Source organism: Bicyclus anynana, chromosome 21 (assembly GCF_947172395.1).
Source record: "Bicyclus anynana chromosome 21, ilBicAnyn1.1, whole genome shotgun sequence".
In the NCBI taxonomy this organism is placed as follows: domain Eukaryota; kingdom Metazoa; phylum Arthropoda; class Insecta; order Lepidoptera; family Nymphalidae; genus Bicyclus; species Bicyclus anynana.
This window is the reverse complement of record NC_069103.1, coordinates 6,468,628-6,486,533: the sequence shown is the minus strand read 5'-3', so window position 1 is coordinate 6,486,533 and position 17,906 is coordinate 6,468,628. Positions and strand designations below refer to the sequence as shown.

The following is a 17,906-nucleotide window of genomic DNA, read 5'->3' as shown; positions in this document are numbered from 1 at the left end:
ATATATCCTGATAAACTACTTTAAATTCATACACTCTGTAATTTACTTTAATATTTTAAAGCTGAGGAGTGTTTTTGTTCGATCGAACGCCCTAATCTCAGGAACTACTGGGCCTATAACCATGTAGCATGCGTAGCATGTCATTGCCATACATTTTTTATTTAAATTTCGAAGCGTTTACGATTGTAGAAAGAATAGCGACGTGCCACAAAGCTATAGGCCCGATTTGAGAAAAATTAATTTTGTGTTGGATAGTCCACTTAACTATTAATGTCTATAGGCTGTATAATAAAGTATCAATGAGAAATGTTGCAAAAACAAGAAAAATTGGGAGCTTCCGTTGCGTGCACTGCGTAAATGATTGAAGTCACGCAAAAATCATGTTTGACGAAATTGTTCCCTTAACTTCTAAAAAAGTAATGAATATAATCGCGGTCGTTGTAGTTATTCATAAATTCTATTATTTACAGATTTTATTGCAAGAGGAGAACGTGGGCATTGAATATGAGTACAGCGTGCCGTCTTCACTAGCGCCGCCTCCCAACCAGACCTACAACTGGGTGTTCGACGAGTGGTCAGAGTGCAACGCTACTTGCGGTGGAGGTACTATAACATATACCTACATAATATTATTTAAGTTAAATTTATTTTAGTATTCGTTACGTGTGACTTGGGACTTGAGAGGGAGAGATTTATGCTGCCATCTACAGGCATAGTGAAACAGTTTTTGTTATTTTAAACTGCCACTAGATGGCGATCTTAAAGAACTTTGAAACAATCCTTTTTTGTGCATTGGAATCTGTTGCAGTTATGCCTGAGGCTGATAGATAGCGCTTTGTTTTTTATTTATGAAAGAAGTTTTACTCCAATCGTGTGGTCTATAGCACTGTTCATTTTTTTCTTCCCTTTTTAAAATATTTTCCCAATTCATTTAAAATTACCAATATTCCTTTGCACATACAATTAGTCGGAAAAAATCAGTTTTTAGAGAGCTAAAGAGAGAGAAATTCAGCGCTGTGCATGATGCTGGTATGTAATATATAGCATGACATACAACTGTAAACGCTTTCTGTTTAAGGTTATTGCACGGTAATCAAATTATAGGCAGAAGCTGATATTGTGCAAGGCTATCTAAGACTAAGACCTAAGATGGCGTTATTTTGTAAAGATGGAATAATATTTATATCTCAATTTTCTTCAAAATAAAGTGGAACTAATCAGTTCACTTTACTTTGAAGAAAGTTAAGGTTTAAATCTCAATCCAAATTTATGATTATGGGGGTATAAGAAAATATACATTTTTTCTTTTATTTTCATTTATTAGGTTATCAATATCGCCAAGTAACATGTCGGTCTCGTGAGGACTTGAACGTAGTTGACGAAAACCTATGCGATGTGAACTTCAGGCCCGCGTACAACCAGAGTTGTAACACTGACGCGTGCCCCCCTACTTGGGTAACTGAACCGTGGGGGGAGTGCTCTAAGCCTTGCGGACAAGGGGGCTCAAAATCCAGGGAGGTCTACTGTGAGAAGATCATCACTAACGGGTATGAAACACAGAAGGTTATATTTTTATCCGTACTAATAATACAAAGAGGTAAAGTTTGTGTGTTTGGTAGTTTGTGACGTAGTAGGGGGTAATCTCTGGATCTTCTGAACCGATTTTGAAAATTGTAGCTTTCTGTTACCAAAAGAAAGCCACCTTACGCTACGACCACTTATAAGAGCCAAGCATCAATGAAAAATGTGACAAAAACTTTCCTTTTGAGTGTTTCCGTACTTAATGTTACCCAAAAAATATGTATTTTTACCCTTTAAAAGTCCTAAATAATAGTCCGCGACAACATACTATTATATAGAAGTCGCTGGTGTCGGCTGGTATATTAATATACTCCTTTTAACTTGTTCTGTTTAACGTAACTGTGCTAGATAACAAGAAACTTCTTTTAATTATGGTTTAAAAAATTTGGCTATGGTTTTTAATTATTATTTATTTAATTGGTATTTAAATTTGATTATTTACATATTTTACACAGCTGAATTGTACGAGTATTATCTAATTCTTTATGAAAACTTGTCATGTTTTAGAGTAACATTCCGATTCAAATCAAAAGTAGGTGACAAGGAATGCTTTGATGTTTTGGGACCGAAGCCCGAGGCTGTTCAGGACTGCAACCAAAACGCTACGTGCCCGACATGGTTCACTGGACCCTGGTCACATGTGAGTATTGGTGGGTAGGAGTTCAGAGTTTGGGAATTCACCACATTTTTGGAGGTTTTTATTTCATAATTTGCGTTAAAATCGTCAGGTTAAAAATTAACGATAATTGCTATATCATCTAAACCTCAATGTTTGCAATGAATCAATTTTTTGAATTGAAATTTTTGTTTATTTGAAATTAATATTGACAGTACATACTTCCATGGCATTGGCTAAAAAATTCAAGCTTTCATATTATGCTTTCTTATTCGGCGTCCTCATTACATGATAGTGGCATAAATAACGATTGTGTACAAAATAGTAGTATGAGACCGATATGACGTCGCTCGATCTCGTGTTGGCTCGTGCCGACGCTAGATACGACTTAACGTAAAGAGTAGGGAGTTAGGGAGGGGTAGCGATCGGTTAGCGGGAACGACTTGCGATATATGGTGCTCGTCATACGATCGGCTCCAGTATGCTCGTAGCGTTCGAGCCGTCCAAATTTCTTGTTGCGTTATTTTTTATGAGTTACGAAAATGAAAATGAAAAGGGGAGTGTTTGTTAACTGTCAAAGGCGCCTTTAACCCTACACACAACGTTCACAAGTACGTGACTCCACTCAAGGTCATTCTCTGCCATTCTAGGGTCTTATTTTGGTTACAGTTCGTTTGCCAATTAAGTAGTCCTGACAAATATTGTGACCTTAGTTCGAAATTGGTTTTCTTAACTTCTTACTTTTGAAGCCTTCTGCTAAAAATTGTATAATTGCAGTGCGACAAACTATGCGATGCGGGCAAGCAAACTCGACAAGTGGTTTGTCATCAGAAGATTGACGGTCGTGTTGAGGTGTACCAGGATTCGGAATGCGCTGAGGAAAAGCCGCCAACCGAGCAGAAGTGCCTGCTGCACCCTTGCGAGGGGGTCGACTGGGTGTTCAGCGAATGGTCAGGTGTAAGTTACCTCCATAATTGGTATACATAACCGTGATGGCCCAATGGACCTCTGCCTTCGATTTGGGAGGCGTAGGTTTGAATCTGATCCAGGGCATGCCACCTTTAACTTTTTACTTGTTTCACACGCGGCGAAGGAAAACACCGTGATGAAACCTGCGAGTTTTATTATTTCTCTACGTGTGTAAAGTCTGCCAATCCGTATTGGGCTAACGCGGTGGACTATTAGCCCTCTCATTCTGAGAGGAGACCGAGGAGGAGCCGAAAATGGGTTTTTAATGATGATGATGAATAAAATCTATACTTATAATAAATCTGTAGAGAGGTCAATTCTGTACATGAAATATATTTCCAAAATAACTATCAGGGGGTGATTAGTGATCGATACTGACGCCGAAAATGCAAATCAGTAAAATTTTTGTCTGTCTGTCTGTCTGTCTGTCTGTCTGTCTGTCTGTCTGTCTGTCTGTATGTTCTTTATAGAAACAAAAAGTACTGGACGGATTTTAACGAAACTTGGTACAATTATTCTTCATACTCCTGGGCAGGTTATAGTATACTTTTCATCACGCTACGATCAATAGGAGCAGAGCAGTGAAGAGAAATGTTGAGAAAACGGGAGAAGTTACTCCATTTTTTAAGCTTCCGTCGCGTGTACATCCTTAATGGTTAAGACTACATAGAAATCATGTATGACGGAAATGTTCTCCTTAAAATTATATAAAAAAAACATAACGGCATATATATGTCTATCTTTTATGGTTGACTCACAATAACACGTGTAACTCCCGATAGCTTAGCAGTTCGAAACTTTCTAATTATATTTGTCTACTCTTTCTAATTATAATTGTATTTATGTTTAAAGGGGGTTTCTAGGGTAGGGGTAGGGTAGGGGTAGGGTAGGGGTAGGGTAGTGGTAGGGTAGTGGTAGGGTAGGGATAGGGTAGGGGTAGGGTAGGAGTAGGATAGTGGTAGGGTAGGGATAGGGTAGGGGTAGGGTAGAGGCAGGATATAGGTAGTTGAAAGTTTACATCGACTTCCACGCGGACGAAGTCGCGGGCGTCCGCTAGTAACTAATATTAAAACTATCATTTTTAGTGCGATTCATGCTTGTCAACGGTTCGTACGCGAGTTGCCCACTGCACCACAAAGAACCACGAAGTTGTAGACCCAAGCTTGTGTGCGTACCATCCTACGCCAGTGCTACAAGAGCCGTGCGATCCTTCGAAACTACCTCCCTGCCAGATGCTGTGGTACGCTTCGCAATGGGGCGATGTAAGTTCAGACAATTTATATTTATATGTAATGTTATAATAAAACTGTAACTAATTCTGTAAATTGGAAATATTTTGAAAAATTTTGTTGAATATTGATACTGAAGCCAAAAATATATTTTTTATACTTTTTGTCTGTCTGTCCGTTTTCTTGATGACGGGCATCACGCTGAAACTACAGAATGAATTCAAATAAAACTAGTTTAAAAAAAAAAGCCATGTGATACGGAGAAGGTTTTAGGATACTTTTTGTCGCAATATTAACATAAGAAGGGGTTGAAAGTTTGTTTGGAAAGTTGTTATTATCTGGTTATTGTGTTTTGTATTACTTACCTAACAGACTTACATTAACAGCTTTTTACTTTTTTTCTCTTTCAGTGCTCAGTTAAATGTGGAAAAGGCGTCCAAACTCGAGATGTGTTTTGTGGAAGCTTTGACGGAACTTATGTCACTAAAATAGATGACAGTAAATGCGACACTGCAACTAAATTTAAGACTGAAAAGGAATGCGAAGTGCCTGTTGACAAGTGCCCTTATATTTGGTTTGCTAGCGCGTGGTCAGAAGTAAGTTTAATTCTTTTATATTATGTACTAGCGGACGCCCGCGACTTCGTCCGCGTTAAACTCGATGTAAACTTTTAACTACCCCTACCGTACCCTTCCCGTACCCTACCCCTACCCTACCCCGTTTTAGAATTATTATTAATATGAACTTTATACAGTATGGGAAAAAGACAAAAAGGGCTATTTTTATGGCTTTTCCGGCAATTATTCGAATTTTTCTCGCCGTAATAACCATCCTAGAACTTGAACGAACATTTAAAAAAAAGAATTGGCCAAATTGGTCCAGGCGTTGTTGTGTTATGCGCTTACCAACGCATTTTGCGATTCATTTTTATATTATAGATGTATACTTCCTCATTGCCTCATTGGCCCCTTGGATAGCAGATTCAGCTATAGGTAATTTTGTTTCGGTTGTATATTTAATTTAGCTAATAATTAAGCGCGTGATAGTTCAGTGGATATGACCTCTGGCTTTGATTCAGAAGGCACAGATTCGAATCCGGTCCGGGGCATGTTCCCTTGTCAGTTATGTGCATTTTAAAAATTTAAATCACGTGTCTCAAACGGTGAAAGGAACCTGCATACCTGAGAATTCTCTTAATTATCTACGTGTGTGAAGTCTGCCAATCCCCATTTGGTCAGCGTGGTGGACTAAAGCCTAACCCCTCTCATTCTGAGAGGAGACTCGTGCTCAACAATATTATAGCTTGGCAAATTCGATCATAACAATCCCGAATGTCCGCGCGGGCCGGGAGGGGGTAGCGATGTCCCGCTCGCTACCCCCTCCCGGCTACAACTACGACCCCACGACTACCCACCCGTGCAGTCCTTGCCTGTGCCCCCCCGCGCACTTGTCTTCACACCCGCACAGTCCTTTCCCCCCGTCGCCCGCATATCATGGGAGTGTCATCAACGAACTTGTCAAGCTATAAGCGTTTTCTAATAAAAATGCAATAAATTTCAATTAAAATAATATAATTTGTTTTAGTGCTCCAAACCTTGTGGTGGAGGCGACCAGAACAGGACGGTGATGTGTCTGAATGGTAATAAAGAGTCGCTTGATTGCCTCGGGGACGGATTACTGGACTTGACACAATCCTGTAATGAAGGACCGTGCGACATAGGTTAGTTCGAAAAGCATCATCATTTTTTTAAAAGAATATTTGCCCTATGTTTTAAATATCTAGATCTGTTGAATAATTCCTATTCCCCTCCAACTAATCGGGAAAAACTGTGCTAGGAGTGGGTACGACAATAGACCAACGGGACAATGATCGAACCACCACCCCTCGGTGATGAGTCCGACAGCTCTTACCGTTGAGCTATTGAGGCGTCATAATATCATTATCGCAATAATATTTATATATTTTATCAAATCAATTTCAAGTACAAAGTGGTATTATCATATCTAAAGTTTCATATTCGGTTTATTTCCAATTATCTATTTATATGATATTTTGGGTCGATTATCTGGTTATATATTAAACCTTAATATTACTAATAAAAAGCCGTGATAGCCCAGTGGATTTGACCTCTGCCTCCGATTCCAGAGGGTGTGGGTTCGATTCCGGTCCGAGGCATGCATATTATATGATTTCATTTAATTTCTTAAAATGCACCCAACTGCAAAGTTGTGTGCATTATAAGAAATTAAATCGGCTGTTAAAGATGATGATGATGATACAACATTTCACTTCCAGATGAAACAATGCCTATGAATTCAAAGTCTACACCTGTCACTGAAGACTACGATTATGAAGAATGCGAAGATGAAGAAGAGTTTCCCGATGAAAGCGCTGAAGAATTTTCATATGTAAATAGCACTTTTTTATTATTTTGAGGTTCAGGCAGGTGTCTCAAACGGTGAAGGAAAACATCGTGAAGAAACCTGCTTAACTGAGATTTTTTTAATTCTCTACCAATGTCAAGTCTGCCAATCCGCATTGAGCCAGCGTGGTGGACTAAGGCCTAACCTCTCATTCTGAGAGGCGACTCATGCTCAACAGTGAGCCAAATATGGGTTGTTAATAATGAAGAGAATTAGCCAATTATGGGAGTTCGGACTGTAGTGGTTTTGGTAGCAGGTTTCCGCCATTTTTTAATATTTTCCTCGGCATAATAGGTATGAGAAATTATTTATCAATCACTTAGCTTCGTGGCAACCCTTTATAAACACCATTAAGGACCAATCTCTCCCCGACGACTGGAGGCATGATTCCTGGTGTTATCTCGTAGAAAATATGAAAAATGTACGCTTTTTACTTGAACTACTCTACCCATGTAGCCACGTGGAACGTCGATTCTCTTTCTACGATCGCAAACGCTTCGATAACTAGAAAAATGTATGGGAATGAAAGAAGATGGTCCAAAATTGTATAGAGCCCAGGATAAGTCATTGTACCCTGGTGGAAACAAAAGAAGATATTTTTTTAAACTATTTTTGATTATACAAATCTACGAATTTACTTTAATTCCTTCGAAATAATTCCATTCTCTCCCAAGAAATGCAAATAATAATGTCGGATTGATGACGTTTTCATTATAGTAGTCGATTTGACGTTTGCTGTCAATTGTCATGTCATAGATGCTTTGGGTTTAAATTTTATTTATTTCTCTTTAATTAGTTAGATTTATTTACTTATTTAGATTTTAATAAAATCCTTGAATAATTTAATTTTTAATGATACGGGGTACAAGAGTAGACCTGAAATGGACCATCTCCTTTGCTGTCGACAGGTCACGTGATCAAGATCTGTCATTCCCATACATTTTTCTAGTTTTCGAAGCGTTTGCGAAAAGAATCGTCGTGACACTTGACTACAGGGCTGGACTCTTCACCCGCATTGTGAATCCGTGGAATGCTATGATATTCGTCTCTCTATTGTTACAGTTCCCGGATGATATTCTAGATGATTATGAATCTACAACTGCAGAAGGCAGTGGCGGATCCACTGACATTTCTCTTCCATCAGGTATAGTAGTATGGGAGCGCGCGTGTGGAGTGGGAATTAAACTCCCATAATTAATATAAAATGTATATTTGATCAAAATGTACAAACTAAATAACAATAATAAAGTCGAATGCGTATGCGACGCATTTATGACGTCTAAATGAGTGATTTAGTGATATGCATGTCGCTCGATTATTATTTATAATTATTCTTTACAAACAAAGGATTAATTATATCCCGAAATATAACGCATGTCATTGGTAAGTTGAGCTGGCGTCTTACCGTTAATAAATGACGAAGTTATGAAATAGCAAACATTAAATAAAACGTACGTGTCCAATTGAGAACCCAAATAACAGAATTTTTGAACGACATATAAAGGGAGGACCTTTATATGTCGTTCTGTTATTTGGGTGAATACAAATCTAAACAATCAAGGATAATATCAAAAATAGGTCTAGCCAAAGCGTTCTCTGTTCTATGGTCTAGCCGTTCTTGTGCAATAATGGTGAAACTAACCCGACTTTGTTATATACTATATATTTATTATTTTCAGATACTACGGATACAGTTCAACCAGGTACTACAGAATTTCTTGAATATTATGATGAGACGTCGGAGACTGGTTCTAGTAAATCAACAGATTTATTTACAACTGAATCTACTGAAACAACAGAAACGGATATAGTTGATACTACAGTTACTAGTTCAGATTCAAGTGATGCTAGCAAAATTACGGAATCAGAAAGTACAACTGGTACAAGCACATCGGATTTGACTGAATCTTCAGATATTAGTACAATGGAGACTACAGAACTCAGTGTAACTGAATCTAGCTCAACAGACTCCTCAGAATCTAATGCGACTGGCACTAGTGAGTCTGATCTATCAACAATAACCACAGAACTTGGTACGTCAGAAACTACCACAGAGAATTATGGAAGTAGCACAGCTGGAACTTCAGAGACAGATACTTCCTTATCTGGAGCCACAGATACCACAGAAAATACTTCTATTACTAATGAATCAAGTACTACAGAAAGCACAGATGGTATAACAGGTACTAGTGTATCAACTGAAATCTCAGAAGCTGGTACAACTGAGACTAGTGTGGCTAGTTCTACTGAGACTACTGAAACTGGTTTAACGGATACGACTGAGTTAACTTCAATAGGATCTAGTGAGTCAGGTCCTACAGAAAGTACCACAGAAGGTACAACAGGTACTAGTGAATCTAGTTCACCCGAGTCTTCAGTATCTAGCACAACTGAGATAAGTGAGGCAAGTACTACCGAAATTACAGACTCAAGTACAACTCAGTCTGGTTCAACAGAAACTGCAAGTGGTTCGAGTTCAACCGAAGCTTTGAGTACAACAGAGACCAGTGAAGGTAGTACATCAGAAACCAGTGAAGGAAGTACAATAGAGACCAGTGAAGGAAGTACAACAGAGATCAGTGAAGGTAGTACGACAGAGACCAGTGAAGGTAGTACGACAGAGACCAGTGAAGGTAGTACGATAGAGACCAGTGAAGGTAGTACGACAGAGACCAGTGAAGGTAGTACGACAGAGACCAGTGAAGGTAGTACGATAGAGACCAGTGAAGGTAGTACGATAGAGACCAGTGCAGGTAGTACAACAGAGACCAGTGAAGGTACAACAGATACAACTGAACCTTTAGAAAGTACTTCAGAATCAAGCACTAGTGAATCCTCATTAACTGAAACACCCGAATCTAGCACATTGAGTACTACTGAACTAAGTTCTACCGATACAACGGAATCCAGTACAACTCAGTCTATTGATCTTAGTACAACGTCTACTGAACCTGAAACAACTGAATCCACTGAACAGACATTATCCACAACTGAATCCAGTTTGACAGAGTCGACAATAACCGGCAGTACAGACACTTCAGAAGCCGAGACTAGCACATCTGGATCGACTGAAAAAAGTTTGTATTTCATGATAATAGATTATAAAGCTCAAATTACATTAATTACAATTACAGATAACACTTTCTATTTCGATTATAATAATTGTAAATAACAGATACTCGTAGTTATAACATTTTCTATTTTCCAGCGCCTTGGATATGGACCAGTGTGAAACCGAAAAGACCACAATGTAAACCAAGAAAGATCGCTAAATGTATTAAGAGTAAATTTGGTTGTTGTCCTGACAAAAGAACACGCGCTAAGGGTCCATTCGATGAAGGTAATTTTAACAATATCTGAGTAAATTGAAATCATGGAAAACTTCCAGTCATCATCATCATATCAGCCGATGGACGTCCACTGCAGGACATAGGCCTTTTGTAGGGACTTCCAAACATTACTATACTGAGCCGCCTGCATCCAGCGAATCCCTGCGACTCGCTTGATGTCGTCAGTCCACCTGGTGGAGGGTCTACCAACACTGCGCTTTGTAATGCGGGGTCGCCATTCCAACATCTTGGGACCAAACGTCCATCGGCTCTTTGAACTATGTGCCCCGCCCATTGCCACTTCAGCTTCGCGACTCGTTGAGCTATGTCGGAATTTCCAGTGTCAATATTATTTAACTCTGGTTTTAATTGTATGACGATGTTTATTTATTACTAGCGGATCAAGCTAGTCAAATTTGGAGGAGCGTGATGTTAATTAAAGAGCTTTCTTCTATAGAGGCTTTAATAAAAAAATAGTGCTTCCACAATTGAAGCTTAATATTAACTTAGTACTAGACTTATTACTAGCGAGTCGATGTGTGGACTGGCCGCTCGGCTTGCGTTCCCACGCACGGTATGTGCAGGTGGCCTGTTCTGGGAACTCTACGCAGACTCAGCGATTCTGCATCCGTGAGTGAAGCTCACGGGTGCCAGACCTACTGCATGGGCAGGCGCCAGACCTGCCTGTTGTCCAGACATAACTCCTCCCTCCTTTAGTTCAAATTCAGCGGAGTGCGGAATTTGACGAAAAAGACGTAAAGGGGGGAACTTATAAAGTAACATGATACATAAGCATATTGCTAAAATAACATACAAAAGGAGTGTTCCGACACTAATACTTTTTACGTTTATACCGCTATATGACGTTTCACTTTGGGCAAACACTTCACTGTCACTTTGTTCTAGACGGTAAGCTAATTGCTGGAGATGTTGAAGATTAACGCCATCCAGATTCATAAGTTTCCTTTTGGGTAGTTCATCTGCTTTAAGTATTGTAGGAAAGTGCATAGTTGGGATTCTTGAATAGTTCACCGGTCTGCCTACTGTTTCATGTCTTTTCAGTGTTAATCCATTTATTTTAAAACTGCAGTTTTCATCTATGGTAAGTATGTAGGTCCCTTTTATGCGTTCACGGGTTTCTTCCGTACTACAGATTTTCAGGAGAAGTGTTTCGAATTTGCTATATATAATCCATTGGTTATATTGAATTGATTCTACTTTTACTCCAGATGTCTCCACCAGGACTGGATCACGCGAGCTGGTATTTTGTGAAAGTAACATCAGCTCTTCTAGGCAGGTATCTTTTATTACAGATTCCGTGTCTATATCGTGGCATAAGAATGCGAATTTCTCAATTTCTTTGCAGGGTTTGCTGAGCGGTACGGTTTTCGAACCTTTCACTAATAGGTAAGGAGCTTTGGGTATTATAAGAGAGGTTTGGTTAAATGGATTGGTGACAGGTAGAGGTATCATTCGAAAATAGTTAAATAAGTATTTTTTTACAAGAGGAATATCTAAAATAAACGTTACCTGATTGTTCTTTGAATATGCATTTAGTTCAATAGATTGCTCAATTTTTAAGAGGTTCTCTAAATTTACAGGATATACAAGCTGGTCAGTTTTTGCAATATCAGATAACAAATTATATAATTCGTCTGTATTGATTACTGACTGGTGTAAGGTTTTCAACTTACTAAATGCTATAGCCGTTTCAATTTCGTCTATTTTAATATAGATCGTTTGAAAGTTATGCAAGAATAAGTGAAAAGTATGAATTAATCTAGTACTGCTTAAAACTCGTTTTGTATTATCAATCCATAGTTTAATGTCAGAAATTTCTTTATCTAGCTGAATTAAATTATTCTTTGAAATTCCCGTCATATTTACGAAGGACTCTACCATCTCAGAAACTATAGTCATTTTTCTTGATAACCTTTCCTGTCGCGTTTTAAAAGTAGTTATTAACTCATCATACCTCATAGCATCGCTATTATCTAAATTCCCAGTAATAATTTTGATTAGTGAACCTAATGGATTTAGAATGCCGCGTTTAGTTCTACTTATTGGAATTAGCTGTCTACATTTTTCTACAGTAATATTCAAAAAATGATCAGTTTGCGTTTTAACATTACTTATATCACTAAAGTGTGTTTCATTGCCAAAGTATTTTAATAAATTTATATTCAAGTGCTCATACATCCTAACATTATAATCTAAATCTTCCTTCAGTAAACCTAAATCTAAAATCTTAATATATGACCAATTGTCATATGTAATATACGCTTGACCTTCTTTTACAGGTAGAATACCGGGGTTATGCTCGATCCTCTGGATTAGGCCCTGGATCGTGATGGCTTGAATGAGCAGAAGGGCGAACCTGTGGAGGACGTTTTATGTCTTTAATTGGTACTTTAGAGTCACGATTTTTAATTCTAACGGGTACAGTGTTCCTAAAAATATCTCCGGTTACTTTTGCTTTCTGATACCGGGGTTTATCCTTACTACGTCGGACATTGACACCTTTTATGAATATTTCCTCGCCCTCATTCACATCAAATGATGACTCGCCACCGCGTTTTTCCCTTATCTCAGCTTTCTTTTTTATCATTCTATCCGTAAGGTGCTCGTAAAGGAAAGCTGTTCGCTTAACATGGTCTCTAACTAATTTTTGCATATATCGTTGGTTAAACTCTACGTTGAAAGGGCTGGACGAATCTGTATGTCCAAAAACTATTTCAAAGGGTGTAAGACCAGTAGTTGAATGTATTGTTTGATTGTATGACATTACCGCATAAGTCATAACAGAGGATGCGTCAGTTAGTTTGTGCTCGTACTTAGCCAAACGATATATTTCTAAAATAGTAGAGTGAAATCGCTCTATCAAACCCATAGAATTAGGGTTGTGCGGGGTACCTATGTGAAGTTCGATTTTATAAAAGCTTAACGTTTCCTTGAGTAGTGCATTGTTAAATTCTGTTCCGGGATCGCAATTTATTTTTTGTGGAATACCATAAAACGAGAAATACTTTATAAGAGCTCTTACGACTTCAGGAGTGGATCTGTTACTAAGTTCAAAAGCTTGTCCTATTTTGCTGAACGCATCAATCAGAGTCAAGAAGTATTTTCCTTCTATAGAGAATAAATCCATGAAAATTTCTTCGAATGGTTTGGTTTGTGTTTGAGTGAGCTGAAGCTTAGGCTTTATGGGATTACGATCGTACTTCATTTTTTTACAAGTTACGCAGGCATTAATTACGGATGAAACCGTTTGGTCCATATTGTTCCAGTAATAGGTGCGTTTTATTTTCATAAGGGTTTCTTTAATTCCCCTGTGGCAAGAAGGACCTTGATGGTATTTTATCACAATATATCTTTGCTCATTTTCGTCTAAAACGTAAGATACTCTTTTAGTACATTCGTAAATTTTGACAGAATCCTTTCTAAACAATTCTGTTACACATTTTATGAAATCTTTACGGAGAGTTTCGGTTTCAAAATAGATAAAGTGCCTAATTTTAGGGTTTATATACTGTTTCAGGAAATCTTTAATTAATTCTATATTTCCTTCAGGCATGTGTGCTTCGAAAACCTTTTGCTTATCGCGACTATAATCTTGAACTATTGTATGGTCCCTATTCCATACAAATATAAGAAATTGGTATGGTTTTGTATCGATAGCTTCGTCAAGTATGGGAATAACTTCACCGTCCATGTCTAATGCAGAAAGAGCAGTGTCAGTTCGTGAGCTACAGGTTATCGTACTTTCAGACGGGGAACGAATCGGGTATGCCATGTTAGAACCGTTAGATCCAGGAGTACGCTTTTTATCATCGTTTTCATTTCTATCTTCGGTACTGCTTAAAGATATTGTGTCGATATTTACTTCAAGGGAACTATCGTCTTCTAAAGCGTTTAATTTTATTCGCGAGAGTGCATCTGCATTACAGTTTTGAGATCCCTTTTTATAGATTATGTCATAATCGTATTCTGATAAACGTAATTTCCACCTGGTGAGCTTACTATTGGGTTCTTTGATTGAATTTAACCATGCTAAGGGTCTATGATCCGTATAAATGCAAAACTTTCTACCATAGAGATACGGTCTGAAAACCTTAACTGCCCACACTATAGCCAGCAGTTCCTTCTCGATTGTACTGTATCTTGTTTCAGCATCATTGAGAGTTCGGCTAGCATATGCAACAGGTAAATCGGTTCCAATAGTTCCTTGTGAAAGAACAGCGCCAAGGGCATAGTTTGATGCATCTGTAGTTAGTATAAACGGTTTTGTGAAATCGGGAAATTGCAGCAATGGAGCATTGACCAATAATTCCTTACATTTGTTAAAGGCTGCAACATATTGTTCAGAAAGTTCTATTTTTCTACCTTTTTTTAAACAAGATGTAAGGGGATAAACTATTTTTGAGAAATCTTTTATAAACTTTCTGTAATATCCAATAAGTCCTAAAAAGCTTTTGATTTCTGTGACTGTTCTTGGAATCGGTATATTTAGAATTGCCTTAATTTTATCATCATTTGGCTTAAGGCCATCTTTAGTAATTGTATGACCTAGATAAAGGACTTCCTTTTTTAAGAATTCACATTTATCTAAGGTTGCTTTTAAATTCATTTCCCTTAATCTGTCAAATACCTTTCGTAGTTTAACAATATGTTCTTGCAGGCTGGACGAATAAACTATTATATCATCCAGGTAAACCAGACAATGTATTCCCTGTAAACCACGTAGCACATTGTCCATGGCTCTTTGGAACGTGGCTGGGGCGGTTTTTAAACCAAAGGGTAAACGCGTGAACTCGTAGTGGCCAGTTTGAGTTGAAAATGCTGTCTTTTGCCTATCTTCCTCATTTACTTCAATTTGGTGGTAACCACTGGCAAGGTCAATGGTACTAAAGTAAACGGATTTACCTAGCTTATCAAAAAGATCTGTGATATTTGGCAGTGGATACTTATCGTCTGTCGTAATTTCGTTCAGGCGTCTATAATCAATTACCATCCTATATTTAGGTTGGCCTGAAGCATCCATCTTCTTGGGGACCAGGTGTACTGGGGCACTCCAAGGAGAATGAGATTCACGAATTACATTATCCCGTAGTAATTTATCTACCTGATGTTGTATTTCGATATTTTGAGAAGGTGGGTGTCGGTAGGGTTTTACATAAATAGGCTCTTCATTTTTTGTTCGTATGCTATGTTTTACTTGGTTAGTGAAGGATAAAGGAACATCTTCACAGTAAAATATATCGCGATATTCATAACAAAGATTTGAAATTAAATTATGTTCTTCTAAATTCATGTGATCTAAACGAAGTTTTGATAAATTTTCTTTCAACAAAGCATCAATCTCGCAATTTTCACGAATAGTGTTAACTACACATGCATTATTTTCATATTTCGTCACACGGAATGGCCGACTAAAAATTAAAGTAATTATTTTATCTGAAACGTTCTGAATAACAGTTGTCGCGAATGAATTTACACAATTAACTAAAGCACTAGGCATACGCACACCTTGACCAAAGTCTACAAAATCTAGTATAGCTTCACCGTTATCTAAGCTAGTAGGTATTTTTACACGAGTTTCAGTTCGCGGTTGTAGAGTTAATTCAACTGGGGGGTTATATACTATTGGTATATTTGTATCGCAAGTATGTAAAATTAGGTTTTTCATATCAACGGTAGCATCCAGCTGTTTTAATAGGTCCGAACCTATTAATCCGTCATAACGTTTATCCACGTCATAAATGTAAAATTTATGACTTGTCATGCTTTTAAAGGTTTTAAATAAAGGTATGTGTATCACCTCCCCGTGCTTGCTGCTAGCATGCGTACTTATAACTTCGAATGGTTCCGTATATTTATACATAGAAAAGTATTGGTTTGCCTTTTCAGGACTTATGAAAGAGCGCGTGCTACCAGTATCAATCATGAACTTGGCCTGAATTTCAGGGAGTTCTATGTGTGGTAGTTTAAGTATACTATCGCAGTTGAGGTGTATTATCTCTGGTCTATGTTTTCCGAGGCTATCATGTGAAAATTTACATCGGCATCTATTTGTTGGGGATCACACAAGGTTTCAGGTTCGTAGCCAGAATTTTGTACAGGGTAAGACTCCTGTGGGATTTGGTTATTTTCGTCGTAGTTATTTTCTGGATACGTTTCATAAAAGTCACCACAATAATTATTTTCGCCTATTTCAAGATCGTTGTTAAAAATACATTTTCTTGAACCTCTGCCATATTTTGCCTTATCTGAGGGGCGGTACGCATGGATACATCAGTTGGCATATTATAATTATTGGTTTGCCTTGGGATACCAAATTTAAAGTTATTTTGATTTCCAAAGTTACCACTGTAATTACGATTATTATTATTATTGGACTGTGGAATTCGACCTGACTGGGGAATACCGAATTTAAAATTTTGTTGTTGGTTCGGTATACCAAATTTAAAATTATGTTGTTGAGTCGGGATTCCGTATCTAAAATTATTATTTTGTGAAGGAATCCCAAATTTTAAATTACTATTTTGTGAAGGAATCCCAAATTTAAAATTATTATTATTGGGTCTCCATTGCTGTTGGAAATTATTTTGAGGGTAAAAACCTCGATTAAACTGGTTTGGAATGAACTGATTTCGCTGCGGTTGCGTTACGCCATATATCGGACTTGCTGTTTGCGAATTATTTTTGTGAGGCATATGAATAAACGGATTCTGATGAAACTTTTGTTGATTCTTATTTTTTGCTTTATACTGGAATTGAAAGTTTACTTCTTCCGTGACAATTTCTAAAGCGGTCTCTAAAGTCTTGGGGTCTTTTAATCGTACTATACGAATTAAATCCTCGGGTAAATTATATAAAAAGACGTTAAGTGATAAATTATTGTATATAATAATTTTGGAGCTTTTAAGGGGCTCATCCTGCCTATTTATTTTTGATAATAAAATGTTACGGACATTCTGAATTCTTTTACAAAAGTCGGAATATGATTCACCCATCTTGATTTTTAGCGACTCTAACTCTATAGCTACGCATTCTTCCGATCTAGCGTCACCGAAATGTTGGATAAATGCTGTTCTCAAATCCTGCCAAGTTACAATGTCTTCCCTTTCACTGATAAGAGAAGCAGCCCTACCAACGAGCCTACTCGTTATCACGTGAAAAAGATATAAATCCTGAGAGATTGTGTCACTTTTCCTATAATTTAAAATGATGTATTCACATTTCCGGAGGAACAGGTTTAGAAGACTTGACTCTCCATCAAATTTTGGTATTAATTCAACTAATTCTCGGGGCACGATTTCAACTTTTTCCATTTTTTTTTTTTTTTTTTGAGATAGAGAAAAATAAAATAAAATAACACAAACCGATTTAAGCAGTAACACTCGTTTAGTAGTAGCAGTAACACTAGCCTTAACTTTAACTTAACGTTACTAAACTAACTTAATAAAGAATCTCTTATTTTTTTTTTATTTAATTTTAAAATATTTATCTTATTTATCAGTTAATCGATTTAACTTGATATAATAAGTAATCTTTAATTATTACAATAATTAAACTTTAATTAATAAAATTAATAATTAATTTGTTAATTTATTTAACTTGATTTTATTTAACTTGATTTCATTAATTGATCATTCATTAATCATTACAATTTATATTTTTCTTTCAATTTAATCATAAAAAAATCTTTATCTTAATCTCTAACTTACTAAAATCCTAAAAACTCTACACAGGTAAGGG

The 17,906-nt window shown here is 37.2% G+C and overlaps 1 protein-coding gene across 4 annotated transcripts in view; it reads left to right on the top strand.

Moving 5' to 3' along the window:
* LOC112056973 (papilin) overlaps positions 1–17,906 on the top strand; it is a 130,030-nt gene that overhangs the window by 77,297 nt on the left and 34,827 nt on the right. For all 4 annotated transcript variants that reach the window (XM_052888029.1, XM_052888030.1, XM_052888031.1 and 1 more), the window contains exons 9-19: positions 471–603; positions 1,325–1,547; positions 2,089–2,221; positions 2,975–3,154; positions 4,252–4,428; positions 4,806–4,991; positions 5,980–6,115; positions 6,692–6,804; positions 7,882–7,963; positions 8,499–9,896; positions 10,028–10,159. In XM_052888029.1, coding sequence (XP_052743989.1) covers positions 471–603; positions 1,325–1,547; positions 2,089–2,221; positions 2,975–3,154; positions 4,252–4,428; positions 4,806–4,991; positions 5,980–6,115; positions 6,692–6,804; positions 7,882–7,963; positions 8,499–9,896; positions 10,028–10,159 — 2,893 coding nt within the window. The remainder of the gene's footprint in view (positions 1–470; positions 604–1,324; positions 1,548–2,088; positions 2,222–2,974; positions 3,155–4,251; positions 4,429–4,805; positions 4,992–5,979; positions 6,116–6,691; positions 6,805–7,881; positions 7,964–8,498; positions 9,897–10,027; positions 10,160–17,906) is intronic.